Raw genomic sequence first — 18,375 nt, forward strand, 5'->3', positions numbered from 1 at the left:
CTTTAAGTCCTAGTTTTGTCATTTGCTGCCTTTATAACCTCGGGCAAGTTACTTTTCTTCTTTAGGCCTCAGTTTCTTCTTCTGTAAAATGGGAGAGTCAGACAAGATGGCCTCTAAAGCCCTTCCTCTGAATTCCTGAGTCTTCTGTTGGCACCTTGCAGATGATACCTTGTATTATCTTCTCATGCATGTCTGACTTGTCTCTTCAACTAGACTGTGAGCTCCTGGAAGGCAGGGAGTTATTTCTTGAATTAAATCAAACAAGGCATGGGTTGATGGATGCCTCTACTTCTTCACTCTCCACTCTCTTCTCAACCCCTTGCAATCTGGGATTACTGAATAGGCATTGTCTCAGACAAACTGAGACCTGGGAAAGACCTTAGTTTTAAAAGACATCTTGACCTATGACTTGCCCCTGGATTCCTATGACTTTGGAGGAGAGATGGAGGCTAATGACTTTGCACAGCTCTGACTCACTTAAATCCAATTCACTGCAAGTCAAGACATCACCCTCCTGATGTCATTGGTCCTCTTCCAGAATGAAGGATGAACAACAACAGCAATGATCTGTTAGCACCTACCTTTGTCAAACTGCCCTATCCAAAGACTTCCTAATTGCTAAAATCAGTGGTCTGTCCTTTTCAGTCTCCGTCTCTCCAATACATTTCACCCAGTTGACTATCCCACTCTTTTGTATATTCCGTTTATGCAGATCTATCTGCTTGTTATCTCCCCCATTAGATTGTGAGCTCCTTGAGATCAGGGTCTGTATTTTGCCCTTTTTTGTATCTCTAGCACTTAACACAGTGCCTGGCACATAGTTGGCACTTAATGCATGTTAATTGACTTACTGACTGACCTACTTCTCTCAGGGGTTAAGATATATCACACTCTCTTCCTGGTCCTTCTCTCAGCTTCATGTATTCAGTTACCAAGCAAATGTTTACTATGTGCCAGGTGCTTGGGATACAAAAATAACAACTGAGATAGCCCCTGTCCACCTGTGGCTTATATTCTACTGGGGAAGGCACAAGTATGATTATATGTAGGTAAATACAAAATTTATAAAGAATAAAGATATTACAATTTGTTTTTACATGTAGTTTGGGGAAAAAATAAAATCCTAAATTAAAAAAAAAAGAATAAATATGAAGTGGGGGAGAGGGGTGCTACCAAGGAAAGAGCAAGGAAAGTCACTGTATAAGAGATGGAGAAGAATTAGGGATTCCCATGATTCCCACAGGCAGAGTTGATATTCAGAAAACATCAGAATTTTACACTTCCACATATATTTGGTGAGTGGTTTTTAAAATGTTGCCTGTATACTTAAATGTTTGTTTTTTTGTTGAGAGCTATTAAGTTTATAAAAAGGCTGCATAGAAATACGAATGTTATTTTCACACACACACACACACACACACACACACACACACACACATATCCTATTCCTTTTCTTTCCTTACCTTACCCAGCAAGATGTCCCTCCCAATTAAGATTCAAAGTAGAACCAAACCAAACCAAAGATTTAAAGTAGAAAAAAAGCTGTTAAAATCCACCAAAGTAATATGCCACACCCATAGAGTGCCCCCCTTTCATTCAAGGGTTTTTATTGTAAAAACAAAACAAAAATGGGGAAATTAATTTTAACAAGTGACAAAATTATCCTATATAGTTTTCTGTCTACATTCTTAGCTTTGCATCATTTTATATAATTCTACCCACGTTCTTTACATTTTGCTGCCATTTCTTGAAGCCCAATATTCCATTCCATTCATTTATAACAAAATATTTGTTCAACTGTTCCCCAAGTATCAGACCCATTACTTAAAAATCCAACTTAAATGCTACTTCCTCCAGGAAGTCTTCCCTGATCCTCTCAGTCAGTGATGACTTTTTCCATCCTCAGATTTCAGACAGCAAAATAGGCTGTGATACATAGTTTCCTTCTCTGTCAGAATATTGTGTATTAGGGGCATCTTTGTTTTTTTTTTCCCTTAGCTCTTCCTTCACCCCCTTAAAGTCTTCAAAAGCAAGAACTTTGTCTTATCTAAACTTTGATCTCTCCCATTGCTTAGTCTAGGATTCTGTACACTTAATTGATGTCTTTTGAATTGAATTGAATAGAAAAACTTCAGGTCTCCTGCAGTGCTTCGCACCCAGCTGCTCACTAAATATTTGTTGACTGATTGATGAATTGTCTGATTAGTTGTCAGCCAGCTGAGAGCAAGATGGACGCTGGATTAATTAGATCCGAGGTTCTTAACCCTTTGCTTTTTTGTTGCTGTTGTTAGTCTTATAAAGTCTATGGACTCCTTCTCAGAATAATGTTTTTAAATGCATAAGATGAAATACAAAGGATTATAAGAGGAACTAATTATTTCGAAACTGTTCTCAATATATTTAAAAAGCAAGTTCTCTTGCCCCATGTTAAGAACTCTTGAAGATTGCAGAAGAAGAAAGAAGTGGTCTTGTGGTTGGAGGGGATCTGAAGTGGGAGGGACAGTGATTTGGAGGGCTTAGAGATGGAAACGACTTTAGCAGTCAGCTAATCCAAGCCCCTCATTTTACAAAGGAAAAGAAAGCCTAGAGAGAGGAAATCACTTGCCCAAGATCACACAACTAGTAAGGAGCAGGCCAGGGGAAATTGAACCCAGACTTTTGGACTCACTTTCCTCATTATCTTCCCCTCCTTGAGAAGCTTGGGAGGGCAAACTGTAGAAAGGGGGATAATGCTCTTGGGGTCCGGGTGGATCGTGCAGGTGAGGTCCCCTCCTCCGGCGCCCTAGGCTCACCTTCTGAGTGCGAAGTCCGGCCAGCTGCAATTTCTCCCAGGGGCCTTAAGAGGGGAATGCTGAGCTCCTGCGTCTTCTCTCTGTCGCTTCCTGTCATGCCAGGCTGGAGGAAGTGGGAGGTGGGGCCGGAGTGCTAGAGCCGCCCCTCAGCTGCCGCGAGCCAGGCCGGCCGGCAGTGGACAGCGACCGGCTCGGGAGCTGCATCCCCACAGGTAGGGAGGGCGTGGGACATGGGTTGGGGCTTGCCCCCTATTCCACGGACCCGGCGCTCCTGGAGAAAGCTGGGAGGGGCCTGGAAAGCAGAGGTTGCCTTCCGTCCTCCGTCCCCGGCCTTTGGGCTGTGCGGCCTCTGCCTCGCCATCGGCTCTGCCAGGCTGCTCGCTTCCGACTCCCGGGAAGGTGCCTGGAGGAGGACGACCGCCTGGGCACGGACTACGTGCTGGGGTGGTGGGCAGAGCCTTGCATCTGGAGTCGGGGGCCCTGGGGAGGACCTGCCTTCCGCGCCGTGTTCTACCTGGCTGACCTTGGGCCGGGCCCTTGGCTTTCTGCGGGCTCGATTTCCTGGTCTGTAAGTGAGGGGCTCTCATGTCCTTCCAAGGTTTCAATCCGATCATCTGTGTGCCCGGGAGATTGGCTCTGGACGCAGCCAGGGTCTCCATCTCCTGCATCTCTTACAGATCGGACGCTGGCTTCTTTCTTACGCGCCCCTCCACCCCACCTCCCCTAAAAGAGGCACTGAGTTGGTAAGCGTCCCGATTTCTGCCCCCCAGTTTCTGAGGGCTGCAATTATACAGGGATCCTCGGTGCAATTTCTACAATGCCACCCCACTCCTTTGCTCAGCAGTGTCGGCTGGGTGAGGCCAGGAAGACCCCCTGAGTTGAGCTTGAGACCTTAGCAGGGACTTTGGAGATGAAGCCCTACATTTTGTGACGCCTTTGAGGCCCAGAGATGTCCAGGGACTTGTCTGGAGTCATGCAGTGGCAGGGCTCGAATTTGAACCCAGGATGATGCAGCAAAAATAAAAACTATGTTCAGGCTGGCGTTTTTGTTCCCTGTCTCTGACCACTGGCCAGGCTTCTTGGCCTACACTGCTCCTCCCTCTTACAAACCATATTCCCCCAAGGCTGTTATCGGTGTTAACAGAAATGAAGGCCCCGGGCTGACACGGACCCTGGAAGTTGTTTTCCCTGTTGACTTCACTTAATTATTGTAGTCATAGTTTGTATTACACTCCAGGCTCTGTTTCATCATTCTCTCCCTCTTAATATAATCGTCATGTCTGTTATTCCTTCTGGCACAGTCATATACCATTCAATTAATGTGCCAGACTCTGTTCAGCAGATCCTAGTTGCTGTTTTCCCAGTTCTCAGATAGTGAAATGGAGGCAACCGAGTGCAGCTGGGAGAGGACCCAGGTGTTCTGGCTCCCAGCTAGATTGAGGGCATCTTGCTCAGAGTGGGTACAGAGGCCATTGCCTCCCATTGCTGATGTATCTCTTTCCAGACTGGAAATTTTCTAGTTAGCTAATTCTGGCTGATTACCCCCCACCTCCTTCTAGCATTATGTTAAAAAAACAACAACAACAACACAACATTTCTCTTTCCCTGACCTTTATGGACCTGGGATTTGAAGGTCAACTGCAATACCCAATAGCCATCAAACAGTAGGCCAGTCATTTCCCTTTGCAGGACCTCTGTAACATCGGGACAATAAGCACAGCATGTCTACCTCATAGGGCTGCAGTAAGGAGAGAACTCTTGTGAACTTTAAAGGATTATTTTTGTTGTTGCAGGTCCCACCAGCGCCTCTGAAGATGGTGAGGATCTTAGCCAATGGGGACATTGTACAAGACGATGACCCTCGAGCCAGGGCCAACACGCCCTTTCGGAACATTACATCTCGGCAGGTATGGGACACCAACCCCTGGGACTCATCTTGGCTTCTCCTATAACCACCTGGGGAGGTAGATAGTGTGAATACCATTCCCATTTTACACAGGCTCATAGGGATAGAGTGACATGCTCAGGTTCACCCAGCAGGAGACAATCAGAGCTTGGATTCAAACCCAGGCTTCTTTCAACTACTACATCATGGTGGCTCAAGTGACCCGACTCCCAGGATGGAGAATTGTCCTCATAAATGATGGTTTCTTGGACTCCCCAAAGTGGCAGGAGACTCCTTGTCTAGCAAACTTCCCCTTGAGGTAGCATGGTGTCATGGAGAGAAGTCTGACCTCCCTACCAGGAAGATCTGTATCTGGCACCTGCTGGCTATAGGACCCTGGACAAGTCATTTGACTTCTTAATGCAGTTCTCTTAGACTCCAGATTACAGAGAAGTTGCTGATCTGCCTCTGTGGGTTATTGTTGTTTGTCCTTTGTTTCAAAGAGGACCATGGCATTGGGATGATGTCATGACTTTCAGTGAACTGGATCTGAGTGAGGGAGGGCTGTGCAAGGTCACCAACCTCACTCACTCCTCTGAAGCCATCTGGGTCCAGTGGCAAGATATAGATCAGGATGACTGGAGATGGCCCTGGATATTTAAGGCGGACTTGTCCAGGGTCACACAGCTAGTAAGGGTCTGAGGTGAGATTTGAACCCAGGTCCTCACAACTTTGGGGCCAGTGCTCTATCCATTGCACCACCTAGCGGCCCTGGTCACCTCTGTGGAAGGCAGATATTAAAGGTCTACAATTAGATTGAAGTGAGAAATTCTTAAAAAACAAAACAGAATGCAGTGGATAAAACACTGGCCCTGGATTCAGGAGGACCTGAGTTCAAATCCGGTTTCAGACACTTAATACTTAATAGCTGTGTGACCCTGGGCAAGTCACTTAACCCTAATTGACTCACCAAGACAAACAAACAAACAAAAACTAAAGCAGAATGAAACTGAAGGGGAGTGGTAGAAGCAGGCAGAAAGCTTTAGCCAGTAACTGTAAAATGATGCCCATGTCCCCCTTTCAAAGGAGGGAAGAAGTGAAAGAGGACATTTGTACAAAGCACACTTGTGTGTGCTTGGCTTTGAAGCATGGTCAGATGCATCTCTTCTTTCTCAGCCTGAATCTGTCCCTTTCCTGTTTTGAGACCTTCAACAAACACCTCCCGTATGCCCAGCCCTGGGTTAGTTTCTCTGAGGGAGACAAGGAAAGATAAGTTCCCCAGGGAGATTGTGCAGGATGCCAGAAACTTGGATTTCAGCCCCACTTGGGTTGTTCACTGTGTGACTTTGGGCAAGTTGCTTTCACTTTCTGGGCTTCTGTTTAGGTAGCACAGTGGGAGGTGTACTGGACTTGGAGTCTGGCAGACCCCCCCCCCCCCCCCATTCTAATCCTGTCCTTGATATTTGTTAGCTGCTGGGCAAGTCATTTTATCTCTATGAGCCTTATCTTTTCTATCTGTAAAATGGACATATTTGCATTGCAGGGTTGTTGAAAGACTCAAATAAAATAATATATGTAAAGTGCTTAAAGCCCACCAGCTATTATCTTTGTTATACTAATAATAGCTAACATTTACATAGCACTTTAAGGTTTGCAAAGCGCCTTACAAATATGATCTCATTTCATCTTCACAACCCTGGGAAGTAGGTGCTATTATCACCCGCATTTTGCAAATGAAGAAACTAAAGCTGGCAGAATTTAAATGACTTGGCCAGGGTCACACAGTTAATTAATTATGAAGTAGGATTCAAACTTGGATTACCTGCCTTCAGGTTAATGATCTTCCCAGGCTTCCATCTAACTGCCTTAATTCCTTTCTTTGATGGAGTTCTGACAGTGATTTGTCCAAGGTCCATTTCTACCTTCCTATTATCCTTCAGTGTTCTATGATTTTCTGACCATTGCATCATCATCATCCTCATCATTAATCAATGAGATTTTTTTTTTTTATTGAGGCAATTGGGGTTAAGTGACTTGCCCAGGGTCACACAGCCAGTAAGTGTTAAGTGTCTGAGGCCAGATTTGAACCCAGGTACTCCTGACTCCAGGGCCAGTGCTCTATCCACTTCGCCACCTAGCTGCCCCCAATCAATGAGGTTTTTATTGCCTCTAACTATATGATCTTATGATTTATTTCAAGGATCTTGTGGTCTACCTGGGATTCTGAGCCATGTGGCTGAAGGGGGAGGAGTTGGCATTGCCTTGGAGGTGACCACTGTCTGCCCAATTGGCTGTTTTGATAAATATTGGTAATAGGGAATGCATCTTGGTCTGATTATCTCTCAGCCCCTGTTCTCCATGGTGCCTTCCTTCCTTCGGTTGCTCAGGATTCCACTGCACTTTTGGGAGTTGGAAGGGACTTCAGAGGTCATTTTACAGATGAAGAGACTGAGGCCCATAGGGATCCAGTGGCTTACCTAAAGTCACACACCTGCAATCGTTTGCTGAGCCAGTATTCAAATTCCACTCGGGTCTTCTCACTCTATATGACTGTACTATCTCCTTCCCCTATTTCTTTCTATTTCTCTGCAGAACTTTTTCACCAGAGGAGAAGGCCAAGCTCATGGGGGCCCTGCCCCAAACATCCATCACCTGGGGCCCAGGCCGGGTGCCCATCGCTCCCCATTCTCTGATATCAACCAGCAGCTGGTGAACCTGGGCTTCCCCCTGTGGCACCTGGGGGACCAGGTGGTGGAGCCGGTGATGTCCATTCTTCTTCTGTTCTTGGTCATGATGCTGGGAGTTCGGGGGCTCCTGCTGGTGGGCCTTGTCTACATGGTGTCCCAGCTAAGCCTTCGATGACCCTGGGGAGGGGAGGGCCAGGGAGGGAAGGGGGGAGCTCCTGGAAGAGGTGTGTGTGTGTGTGTGTGTGTGAGTGTGTGTGTGAGTGATGTGCTTGAATAAGTGAATGAGGGTGACTAGCTGGGAGTGAGGGATGGCCTCTTACCTTTTGGGAAAAGGGCCCTGAGGAAACCAGGAAGTGTCCACTGCTGTCTCCTGGCTCTGCTTGGCATCTCTCAGGGGAGGCCTTGCCATAAGTGGAGACTTTCAGCTTCTAAGGACCCTGTCCCCCTTTTTGTCCATGTTAGAGGAGATCAAAAGGTTCTCTCTTAGTTCCTCCTGGAGACTTGACTGAGGCTCCCAAGGAGGGAGGCTGGGAGCTGGGTCTGGAGCCAGTTCTTCACACCCTTCTTGTCTAGCCTTCTTTCCAGCCCTGGGGGTGGGGGTGGGGGGAATTTCCCCTTTTTCCCTTCTGTCTTCAGCAATTTCAAGCAGGAGACCCAGCCCACAGTTAGGTCACTCACCAGTGTGAGACCCTGGATGCGGCACAAGTTCTCCCCAAACTAGACAAAGTTCTTGGAGCTGATTTTTTCACTCAGACAGGGAAAGGGGTGAGGGGCCCTGCTTCCTGGGGTTGGAAATGGGGAGGGGCCGATTCCTAGGGCCATTTTACCCTCCCCTCTCTGATGCAGACCCATAGAACTTTATAACTCATTGAATCTGAAAGGGAGAAGGCTCTTCTCCTGGTAACCCGCTAGGTTTAGTGTACAACAGAATGAAACCTATCTGGGAGTTGGGGGTCGTGTCTGTGTGCATTGTGAGGAGGGGAGGGAGGATGGCAGGTCTACACTGAAGGTGGCAGTCACTGCCTTGGGACCAAATGACCCCCTCTTTAAAGGCCTTTTTCTAAGTTTTTTTGGGGGAGGGACAATGGCAGGTCTAAAAGAGCAGGTCGGGCTAGGTGTTGGGGACCAAACAACTCTGGTACCAGTGTGTGTGAATGGTTGCAAACCCAACCCTTCTGGGTGAGCCTCATGGCCAGGGGCTTCACTGGGGCTTGTTCCCAACCTCAGCCCTAGGATGGGAAGTCTGGACCTGCTGGGGGAGGGGCAGACCGTGGGAGACCCCAGTGACTGGGGTGGATCATTGACATTCCTGGGGTGCTGGTGGGGCTCTCTGTCCAAACATGACTCCATTCTCAAAGCAAGTCTCTGCTGTGTCTTATTTGTGGGCTGGGAAGGGGCAGCCTCCTGATACACCTCTCTGCCCCCTGGAAAATGAGGGAGGTGGGACCAGATGAAGCAGCTGCTGGCTCAGATGTTCAGTATGCTGAGGATTCTTTCTGCTCTCTCTTATTTGTCCCCAAAGCAAAAGATGGGAGGTACCCAGAAATGGGGGGGGGGGGGCTGGTGAATAAAGTTACATCTTAAAGGTATTGAGGTAGGGCCTGGGCTGTAAACATGTGGACTTGGCCTTGCTTTAGAAGGCTGGGGACAACCTAGTCTGATGGGAACAAAAGTACAAAACTGGGGTTAGGTTTGGGGGGAGGGTGAGGGGGCCGGATTTATTTTCTTCCACATCTCCCTCAGTCTCCCCCTCCAGATAAGAATCCCTGTGTCCCTTAGGGCTGTTTCTCTCTTGGAAGGACCCAGGAAGCTAGATTGGCTCAGCAAGGCCAGCGTCTTCCAGGGTGGGCTTGAGGTGCTAATCCTGCCTTATAAGGCCAGCTTTGTGTGGGGGGGGTTCTGTTAATCCTTTGACTAATCCCCCTAAGTGGCTACATTTCCAAGTCGGTTTGGATTTGCAGCCTGGCTGCCCCGGGTTTTGGGCCTCCCCCTTCTCCAAGTGAGTCATTAACCTTGATTGACTTGGGGTTGGTAGCCCCTGACTGCCCTCCCCCAGCCTCCTGCTTTCAGAGCCCTCATTGGCCCGCCTGTGGAAGAAGGAATGACCTTTATGAATGGGAGAATGGGATCACCGGAGTTTAAGCTGGAAATGACCTTAGGGAGACTCTGAATGGACCCCCCCCCCTTTTATAGAGGAAGAAATGAAAGCTCCAAGATTGAGTGACTCGCCCACACAGTTAGAAGGGGCTGGGATCTGAACCCAAATCAGGCTTGGAGGCCAGAGCTCTTTCTCACGGCACCAACACCATCCTTCCCAAGAGAGAATCACCTGGATGTCGCCTCTAAGAATCTGCCTCTCTGAGCTCATCTGGCTCTCTTTCACCACCCTGTAGGAAGGATGAATTCCACCTCATAGCTGGGAAGATAGGGAGAGGGCAGGGAAGAGATCCACCCAAGGCCATAGATCCCACAGTTAAATGCTTTGATCAGTGGCAGTGGCTGATGATTTTCTTAGCCGTGACGAATCCCAAGTCGAGGCATTATTGAGGGTCTGGTCTGTAAATTAACCTCTGAAGGAAAGCACTTGCAGAAGATAGGATTTGGGCTGTCTTGAAGAAAGACTGGGACTCTAAGAGGCAAAGGTTAGGTTGGAGACCTTAGTAGTTCAGTCTTAAAAATTTCAGAGAGAAGGACTCTATCAACAAGCATTTATTAAACACATATCAGAATTCGAATCCACTTCCTCTGACTCCAAATCCAGTGTTCTTTTCATTCTATTTCACTACCTCCAAACAGAGTCCAAGAAGGACTCTTGACAATAGGGCTGGTATGGCAGCCATTGCACTGAGTGCTCTGAAGCCTGCTCAATGAAATCCATTCTCCTTTGAGAGAAATCAACTTCCCTACTCACAGCAAAGAGGTGGAGGGCTGCTAGGGCAGATTAGTCACAGTATACGCTGTTTTGGCTTAATTCTTTATCACAACAGAAAGTTTCCTAGAAATTGTGTAAAACCCAAAGATGGGAATTCAATAGCAAAAGTAAAAGAATCTTTGTTATTCAGTCATTTCAGACTCTTCATGAGCCCATTTTGGGGTTTGCTTGGCAAAGATACTGGAGTGGTTTGCCATTTCCTTCTCCAGCTCATTGAACAGATGAGGAAACTGAGGCAAACAGGGTGAAGTGACTTACCCAGGGTCACACAGCTAGTACGTGTCTGAGGCTGGAATTGAACTTGGGTCTTCTTTACTCCAGGCCCAGCGCTCTAACCACTGAGTCAACCAGCTGTCCAAGTATAAGATTACAAAGCTATAAAGGGGCCAGACTGAAGGATTGAAATGTCAGACAGATGAATTTATATTTGAGTCCTAGGGGTAATTGGCGGCCACTGATGTTTGTTGGATAGGGGAGTGATGTGGTCAAACTTTTGGAGGAAACCAAAGGCCAGTGGGGTTCGCTGACTTGCCTAAGGTCCCTCAACTAGCATCAGAGCTAGGACGAAATCCACCTCCTCTGACACCCCAAGCCAAGCGCTCTTTCCACTAGACTATCCTGTCTTCTACCAGGATTGATTTTCAGTACCCAAGAGGAAGTTTTCCAGGGGACTAGGATTTCTCTTAATAAAGAAAGAGTAGGGGCAGCTAGGTGGCGCAGTGGATAGAGCACTGACCCTGGAGTCAGGAGTACCTGAGTTAAAATCCGGCCTCAGACACTTAACACTTACTAGCTGTGTGACCCTAGGCAAGTCACTTAACCCCAATTGCCTCACTTAAAAGAAAAGAAAAGAAAAAGAAAGAGTCCTTGGATTGTCTACTCCCATCTCTCTGTGTGCCTGTATTCTTTTCATTTCTCTGTGGGCTTTTCCTCACCTCAATCCTCATAAAAGGAGATCCCATAGTGCCTGGTCCTCCTTGGGAAGAAATATTTATCTGGCCCCTTCCTACCTTTCCGGTCTTCTTTCACTTTCCTCTCCTCACATACTCTTACAAATGAGATGATGTTTGTAAAGCACTTATTGTAGTGCACATAGTAGACATTCCCTTCCCTACTTGAGTGACACTGGCCACCTAGCTATTTGTTGAAAAGAATATTCCACCTCCTGAGCTTGCTTCTGCACTTTCTGCCCCCTGTGTTTGGGATGCTCTGCCACCTCACTTCTGCCTTTAGGAGTCCCAGTTTTCAAGACTCAGCCCAGATCCTAACTTCTGCAAGTGTCTTCCCTCCAGATTAGCTATCATTTATCTTGTATCTATCTTGTTTTCATGCTTCCTCCCCTAATAGACTGGGAGCTCTTTTGAGAGCAGGGTTCTATATTTTTTGCCTTTCTTTGTATCCCCAGAATTTAGCATAGTACCTAGCACACAGCAGGTGATTAATAAAGGCTTTTTGGTGATGATAGTGAATAATACTAAGTTGGTGGCAGCTTGTTGCCTTCTAATAGGAGTTTACATTTTAAATTTTTTTGTGTGTGTGAGGCAATTGAGGTTAAGTGACTTGCCCAGGGTCACACATCTAGTAAGTGTCAAGTGTCTGAGGCTGGATTTGAACTCAGGTCCTTCTGAATCCAGGACCGGTGCTCTATCCACTGTGCCACCTAGCTGCCCCTACATTTTAAATTTTAAAGGAGGACTTGGTGAGAGGGCAATGTTTAACTCAAAGGAATGAACCATTGAAGGTAGAATTTCAGGTATCCCAGAAAGAACCACTGCTTTGATAGGGATTTCTTAGTGCCCCTCAGATCATCTCCTGTAGGTGACCACCCATCGTATTTGAAAATATTTTCTTCATCCATTTTGTTTTTCTAGGGTGGACAGGCAGATTTATTTTTCTTTTTTCAAATACATTTTAATGATGCCTTTGGGTTTTACACAATTTCTAGGAAACTTTCTATTGTGATAAAGAGAAAGAATTAAGCCAAAACAGCGTATACTGTGACTAATCTGCCCTAGCAGCCCTCCACCTCTTTGCTGTGAGTGGGGAAGTTGATTTCTCTCAAATGAGAATGGATTTCATTGAGCAGGCTTCAGAGCACTCAGTGCAATGGCTACCATACCAGCTCTATTGTCAAAAGGGAGTCCTTCTTGGACTCTGTTTGGAGGTAGTGAAATAGAATGAAAAGAATGGTGGTATTTGGAGTCAGAGGAAGTAGATTCAAATCCTGGAATAGTTGGTGACCTTGGGTAAGTCACTTGACCCAGATGAACTTCCATTTTCTTATTTGTAAGATGAGATAGTTGGACTAGATGATCTCTGGGGTTCCTTCCAGCTCTAAATTCATGGTCACGTAGACCAGGTCCATGTGTGCTACTAAAACAACAGGTCTCCAGCAAACTAGTAATTGTTCCCTTTTTTCATTAATTTTCTTTTAATGTGTTAGGCAATTGGGGTTAAGTGACTTGCCCAGGGTCACACAGCCAGTAAGTGTTAAGTGTCTGAGGCCGGATTTGAACTCAGGTACTCCTGACTCCAGGGCTGGTGCTCTATCCCCTGCGACATCTAGCTGCTCCCCCACCCCTTTCTTAGCTATAGCTCATCCTTACCTTCACACTTAGAATCATTGCTTTTGAATTTTATTTTATTTGAATTCAAAACTTAACCAAATACAATGAGAAGTTCCATAAACAGAGTAGAAGAGAAAATTCAGATTATATATGAAACTGTTCACTTCTATTAATAATACTTTAATGTTTTTAAGCACCATACATGAATTATCTCACTTGAGATTCACAATTACCTGGTGAGGTAGGTGCTGTTTACATTTTAAAGATGAGGAAATGGAGACAAGTTAAGTGACTTGTCTAAGGTTACACTCTAAGTGTCTGAGGTGAGATTTGAACTTGGGTCTTCCTGATCCATCATATGCCCAACACTCTCATCCATTGCCCCACCCAGCTGCCTAGAAAAAAAATACTTGTAATTAAACATCCACATAGACTCTCAAGGAATTCCAGAAGCTGAGACTTGAGCAGGAATCCTGCTCATGATAACAAGTTATCCCGAGAAGTTGTCATCTGTCACCAGAACACCTTCTCATCATCTCACAAGGCAGTCTGATTTCCTTTTGGATAGTTTATAGGAAACTTTTCTTGATATTAAACAGAACTTGCCCTCTTTTCTTTTTCTTTCTTTTTTTTGTGAGGCAATTGGGGTTTAGTGACTTGCCCAGGGTCACACAGCTAGTAAGTGTTAAATGTCTGAGGTCGGATTTGAACTCAGGTCCTCCTGAATCCAGGGCCAGTGCTCTATACATTGTGCCACCTAGCTGCCCCTTGCCCTCTTTTCAACATCTAATTTCTCCTATATCTGGAGACAAGAAGAACAAAGCTAACTCTTCTTCCTTGTGAACAATTCCGCCCCCCCCCCAAATAATTAAAGGCAACTTTCTCATCCTACTTAAGGTTTCCCTTCTCCAGGCCAGAAATCTTCAGTTCCTTAAAGTGACCTTCAAATGGCGTGATCTCAGTATCTCTCACCATCCTGGTGACCCTTCCCTAGATGGGCTGCATCTTATGAATGTCCTTCCCAAAAGTTGGTGGATACCCAGGCCTGGATACAGCTTTCCACGTATGGTCTGACTCTATCTGAGTCCAGTGGGGCTCTTGTTTCCCTTTCTGGGCACAGCTGGCTCATGCTGACCTTACAGGGCACTAAAGTCTCCTTCCTGTCCCTTTGTATAGACTGTGGTCTAGCCTTCCCTCAGCTCTTCTATATTTCTGCAATTGCTTTTTTTATTGACCAAGCATGGGAATTGATTCTTCATGCCTGTGATCTCATGGATGTAGGCACTTCCTCTAAGGATGTTGATGACTGCCCTAACCATGCCCCTTTCTGTTTATTCCTATTACTCTATTTCCTTAGATTTACCCACCATTCTAGCACACTGAAAGTGGATGGGCCAATATGGCAGAGGGGTAGAATCTAGGTCTCAGCACCGCCTTGTCAAAGATCTGGAATCTTATTGGGAAAGCCAAGAAGTCACAGTGTCTACAACAGCCATAGGGAGCATTCCAGTGCCACAGGACTGAGAGTCAAGACAGGGCACCAGAAAAAGATACCAGGGGGTCCCTGAGAAAGCACTGGGTGGGGGAATAGGTGCCATCTGGCAACTGTGTACACCACCACCCAGTGCTGAATCACAGATTCAGAGTGGAGAGGAATAGTCATGAACCTTGGCCCTGACTGTGACTGAGAAAAGAATAAGTTCTAGGAGTCTCACTGTAGGGTGGTTCTGATCCCACAGCATCTCAGACCAAAGGGGAGATGGCAGTTGGTTCTTTCTGAACCTGCAGAGCTTCCCAGTGGCCCAATAGTGACCAAGTCAGATAGCAGTGTGCTCAAACTCCCAACTAGAAACCCAGAGAGCTTGGTCCAGGACAGCAGTGAACAGACCCCCCTGCCCCCCATCACACCACTTTGGGGGCACTGAAGGATGGCTGCATCCCAGCCAGAGCTATAATAAAGGCAGTAGAAGGACAGCTTAGACCAGATCTTCTTCTCCCCCAGAAGTCTGCAGAGCTCCTCATTAACATAAACCCAAAGCCCAGAAGAAGGTTTGGAAGAATGAGCAAACAAAAAAAAGAACCTGACCATAAAGAGCTACTCTGGCCACATGGCAGCTCCCACCGGGGGCAGGGTGCAAGTCTCACAGATCACAGAGAGACAGAGCTGTGTTAGAACATAGGCTCTCCAAGCTGGTGGGGGGCAGGGGGCAGTCCTTAAACATCACCCCTATCATTTTACAGATGAGAACGCCAGCCCAGAGTGGGGACCAGCCTTTCTTAAGGCTGCTTGGGACCAGGGACTGGAGACCAGCTGAACAAGCTCAGAAAGGACCACCTAGGCAAGATGGCACAGGCTTCCAAGTCCTGAGGCTCTCATTCTCATTGGAAGGCGGGGGTGGGGGGGTGGGGGGTGGAGGTCTAGTACCATGGCTTATACCATTTTCCTTTTGGTTTATGCTTCTTTCTGACCTGTGGTTTTCTACTTCTCTGTCAGGAGAGGGAAGGTTGGATTCATGAGCAGACCTAAGGAATCAACAGTGGTCATCAAATGCTGTAAAGCTTACATTGAACACTTACCATTGGCCACAGTGGGTGGAGTGTTAGAGTCAGGAAGACATGAGTTCAAAAACTAGCCTCCCTTTCCTTATTTGCAAAATGGGAACTCACCTCACAGAGTTGTTAAGGTCAGAGGAGCCTATTCAAAGTACTCAGGAAACCTTAAAGAGCTATTGCTTTCTCACCACCACTACTGTCATCACCACCACCTCCTCCTCCTCCTCCTCCTCTTCCTCCTCCTCCTCCTCCTCCTCCTCCTCCTCCTCCTCCTCCTCCTCCTCCTCCTCCTCCTCCTCCTCCTCCTCCTCCTCCTCCTCCTCCTCCTCCTCCTCGATGTATTTACAATGGATTGATCTAATTTCTAATGTTCTCATATTTCCCTCCTTTGGGTCACTGAAGCCATTGCATTCATTATTCTCCTGGTTCTGTTTACATCACTTTATATCAGTTCTTAAAGTTTCCTCCTCAGTTTTTCTGAATTCCTCACATTCATTGGTTCTAACTGCTTCTAACACAGGATTACTCCTTTTCATCCCTAAAACAAAATGTGTTTAGGCAGGCCCCAATCCATGAACATCCCCTTTGTTTAATGGGCTGATTTTCCCAAGATCAGAAATTGTAGGATCCTACCTACCCCATCTTCCAGCCACACCCCAGAGGTGACTCTGGCTCAGAGAAGGACAACATGGCCCCTGACAAGGACCTCAGCCAACAGGACATCGTGGCCACGGCAGCTGCCCACTGCAGAGGTCTGAATAGCTTCACAGCTCACCGAAGAGACGGCTGAATTCCATTCAGGCTGAATGGGTGCCTGCCTACCCCCCACCCTTGTCCCTCCCTCCTCCCCCCCCAGATGACATTTTCATTGCAGACTAACAAGGGGAGAAATCCAATTACATCACAAAGGGGCCTCCCTAATAGACCATTCAGCGTGTGTGTGCCCGGTGGGGCCCCTGCAGAAAGGGGTTGTAGAAGGAAGCCCCAGAGCCCATCTATCAGCAGGACAAAACCTCGGAGAGCTACACTCACCCTCCCTTTGTGTGGGCCCCGGGAACCAAAAGAGCAGCAGTGGGGTTCAAGAGACAGAGAGGGAGTGAGTGTGTGTGTGTGTGTGTGTGTGTGTGTGTGTGTGTGTCCATGGGGGAGGGGGATAGCTTTAACCTGCTGGTTTGGTGATGGGAAAAAAGGGATGCCTCCCATCTCCAAAGACTTTAGGATGATAAAAAGGCAATTAAGGATGCCATGTGGTACAGTGAAAAGAGCATCAGTCTGGGGATCAGGGGGTGCTCCCATATGACTCTGGGCTAGCCATTCTTTTTTTTTCTGGACCTCAGTTTCCTCATCTGTAAAATGAGGGGCTGCTTGCTATCGAGGTCCCTTCCACTCTCCAAGTCTATGATCCTGTTTGCAGCATGACCAGACCTTGAAGGGTAAAGTGGGGAGGGTGGCTAACCCCGCTCTCACTCTCTGAAGACCAGTTGCCGGAGGGAAGGAATCTGAGAGGCCCCTTCAGCTCACCTAGTTCAGCCCTGGATCTCAAAGCATATTTTTGCATGAATTTACTAAACACCTACAGGGCATCGGGCGGAATGCTAAATACTGAGACTTAGTCCCTGCCCTCCAGGCTTGCATTCTACTGGGGAGGAGAATATATTTCATAGATAAGGGCGTGCACTTTCACAGAGCGACAAAGTATCTCAGACAGGATTTGAATCTAGGTTTTCTTGATGCAAAAATAAATAAATAAATAAATAAATACACAAACAAATAAACAGACAAGTAAATGAATGAATAAATAAACAAGCAAGCAAATAAATAATTAGATCAATCAATCTGCCTTCTATCCAACGAACGACATTATCTCTCTTTCCTGGGAAAGGCCCATAGAGGTTAAGGATTCCCTTGTAAATGGAAACCTTTCAAAAAGTCCCTCTCAGGGCAGCTAGGTGCCACAGTGGATAGAGCACCGGCCCTGGATTCAGGAGGACCTGAGTTCAAATATGACCCCAGACACTTAACACACTTACTAGCTGTGTGACCCTAGGCAAGTCACTTAACCCTAATTGCCTCACCAAAAAAAAAAAAAAGTCACTCCTGAGCTACCACTACAATCTCTTTGTTCTAGGTTTCTTCCCTCCCCGCTTTCTGACTGTCATTTTTTTCTCCTTATTGCCACTTTCCTCACATCCTCCCTGTTTACTTCCTTCTTCCCCTTCCTTCCATCCCAATATCTTCTTTCAGTAGGAGCTTCTCCCTCTTTTCAACCCTCCTCATCTTCTCTTTTTCTTCCTTTTTTACTTCCTTCTCTCTTATTCCCTCTTTCTTTTTAGTTTTTTTTCCTCTCTCTTTCTCTTCTCGTTCCTCAATTGGCTCCAATAGGTTGGTTTGAAGTCTAACCAGACCTTCCATCAGGAGCTACTTTGGGGGAAGGGGAGACAGAAAGAGAGAGAGAGAGAGACAGAGAGAGAGTTAGATTTCCAAGTCTTTTCACCTTTTGCTGAATGACATTCTCCCCTCAGGGAAATAATGAGGTATGGAAGAAAGTGCCTTTGGGCACTGGGTTCAAGTCCTGAATTTCCAACTAACTTAATAAGCAACTTTGGGGAATATCCTTCTCCCTGAACCTCGGTTTCCTCTGGAAAATCAGAGGAACTGTATTAAATGAGTTCTGAGGCTGCTTCCAACTCTGACCTTCTCTGTCAGTTCCAGAAGGGAAGATGTGATCGATCTCTGCGCTGCTCAGACCACACATGAGTTACTGTGTCTGGTTCTCGACACCATAGTTTAGGAAGGACAGGAGCTGGAGAGGGGTCAGAAGAAGGTGATCCAGTGTTCTGTGTGTGGATCAGGGGAAGGATGTGAAGGTGTGTATCCAGGAGATGGGAAGGCTCCGAGGGGACCATGAGGGCTGTCTGCAAGACTTTGAAGGACGAGTGACTAGACTTGTCTCGATTGG

General features: G+C 46.7%; 1 protein-coding gene across 1 annotated transcript; it reads left to right on the forward strand.

Annotated features, from left to right (window-relative positions):
- The first annotated feature begins 2,622 nt into the window (after positions 1-2,622).
- Positions 2,623-8,715, forward strand: FAM241B (family with sequence similarity 241 member B). The gene is made up of 3 exons (XM_043985005.1): positions 2,623-3,004; positions 4,586-4,699; positions 7,270-8,715. The coding sequence occupies exons 2-3, from the start codon at positions 4,607-4,609 to the stop codon at positions 7,537-7,539; spliced, it is 363 nt and encodes a 120-aa protein (XP_043840940.1). The 5' UTR covers positions 2,623-3,004; positions 4,586-4,606; the 3' UTR covers positions 7,540-8,715.
- Positions 8,716-18,375: the final 9,660 nt, after the last annotated feature.

The sequence above is a fragment of the Dromiciops gliroides genome, chromosome 2, assembly GCF_019393635.1.
Source record: "Dromiciops gliroides isolate mDroGli1 chromosome 2, mDroGli1.pri, whole genome shotgun sequence".
Taxonomy (NCBI): Eukaryota; Metazoa; Chordata; class Mammalia; order Microbiotheria; family Microbiotheriidae; genus Dromiciops; species Dromiciops gliroides.

What these genes read in the sequence shown, in the direction of transcription:
- FAM241B (XM_043985005.1), top strand. Translation starts at nt 4,607, where the DNA reads ATGGTGAGGATCTTAGCCAATGGGGACATTGTACAAGACGATGACCCT. An exon ending in GGAACATTACATCTCGGCAG is followed by an intron (nt 4,700 to 7,269) that starts GTATGGGACACC and finishes ATTTCTCTGCAG; the next exon opens with AACTTTTTCACCAGAGGAGA.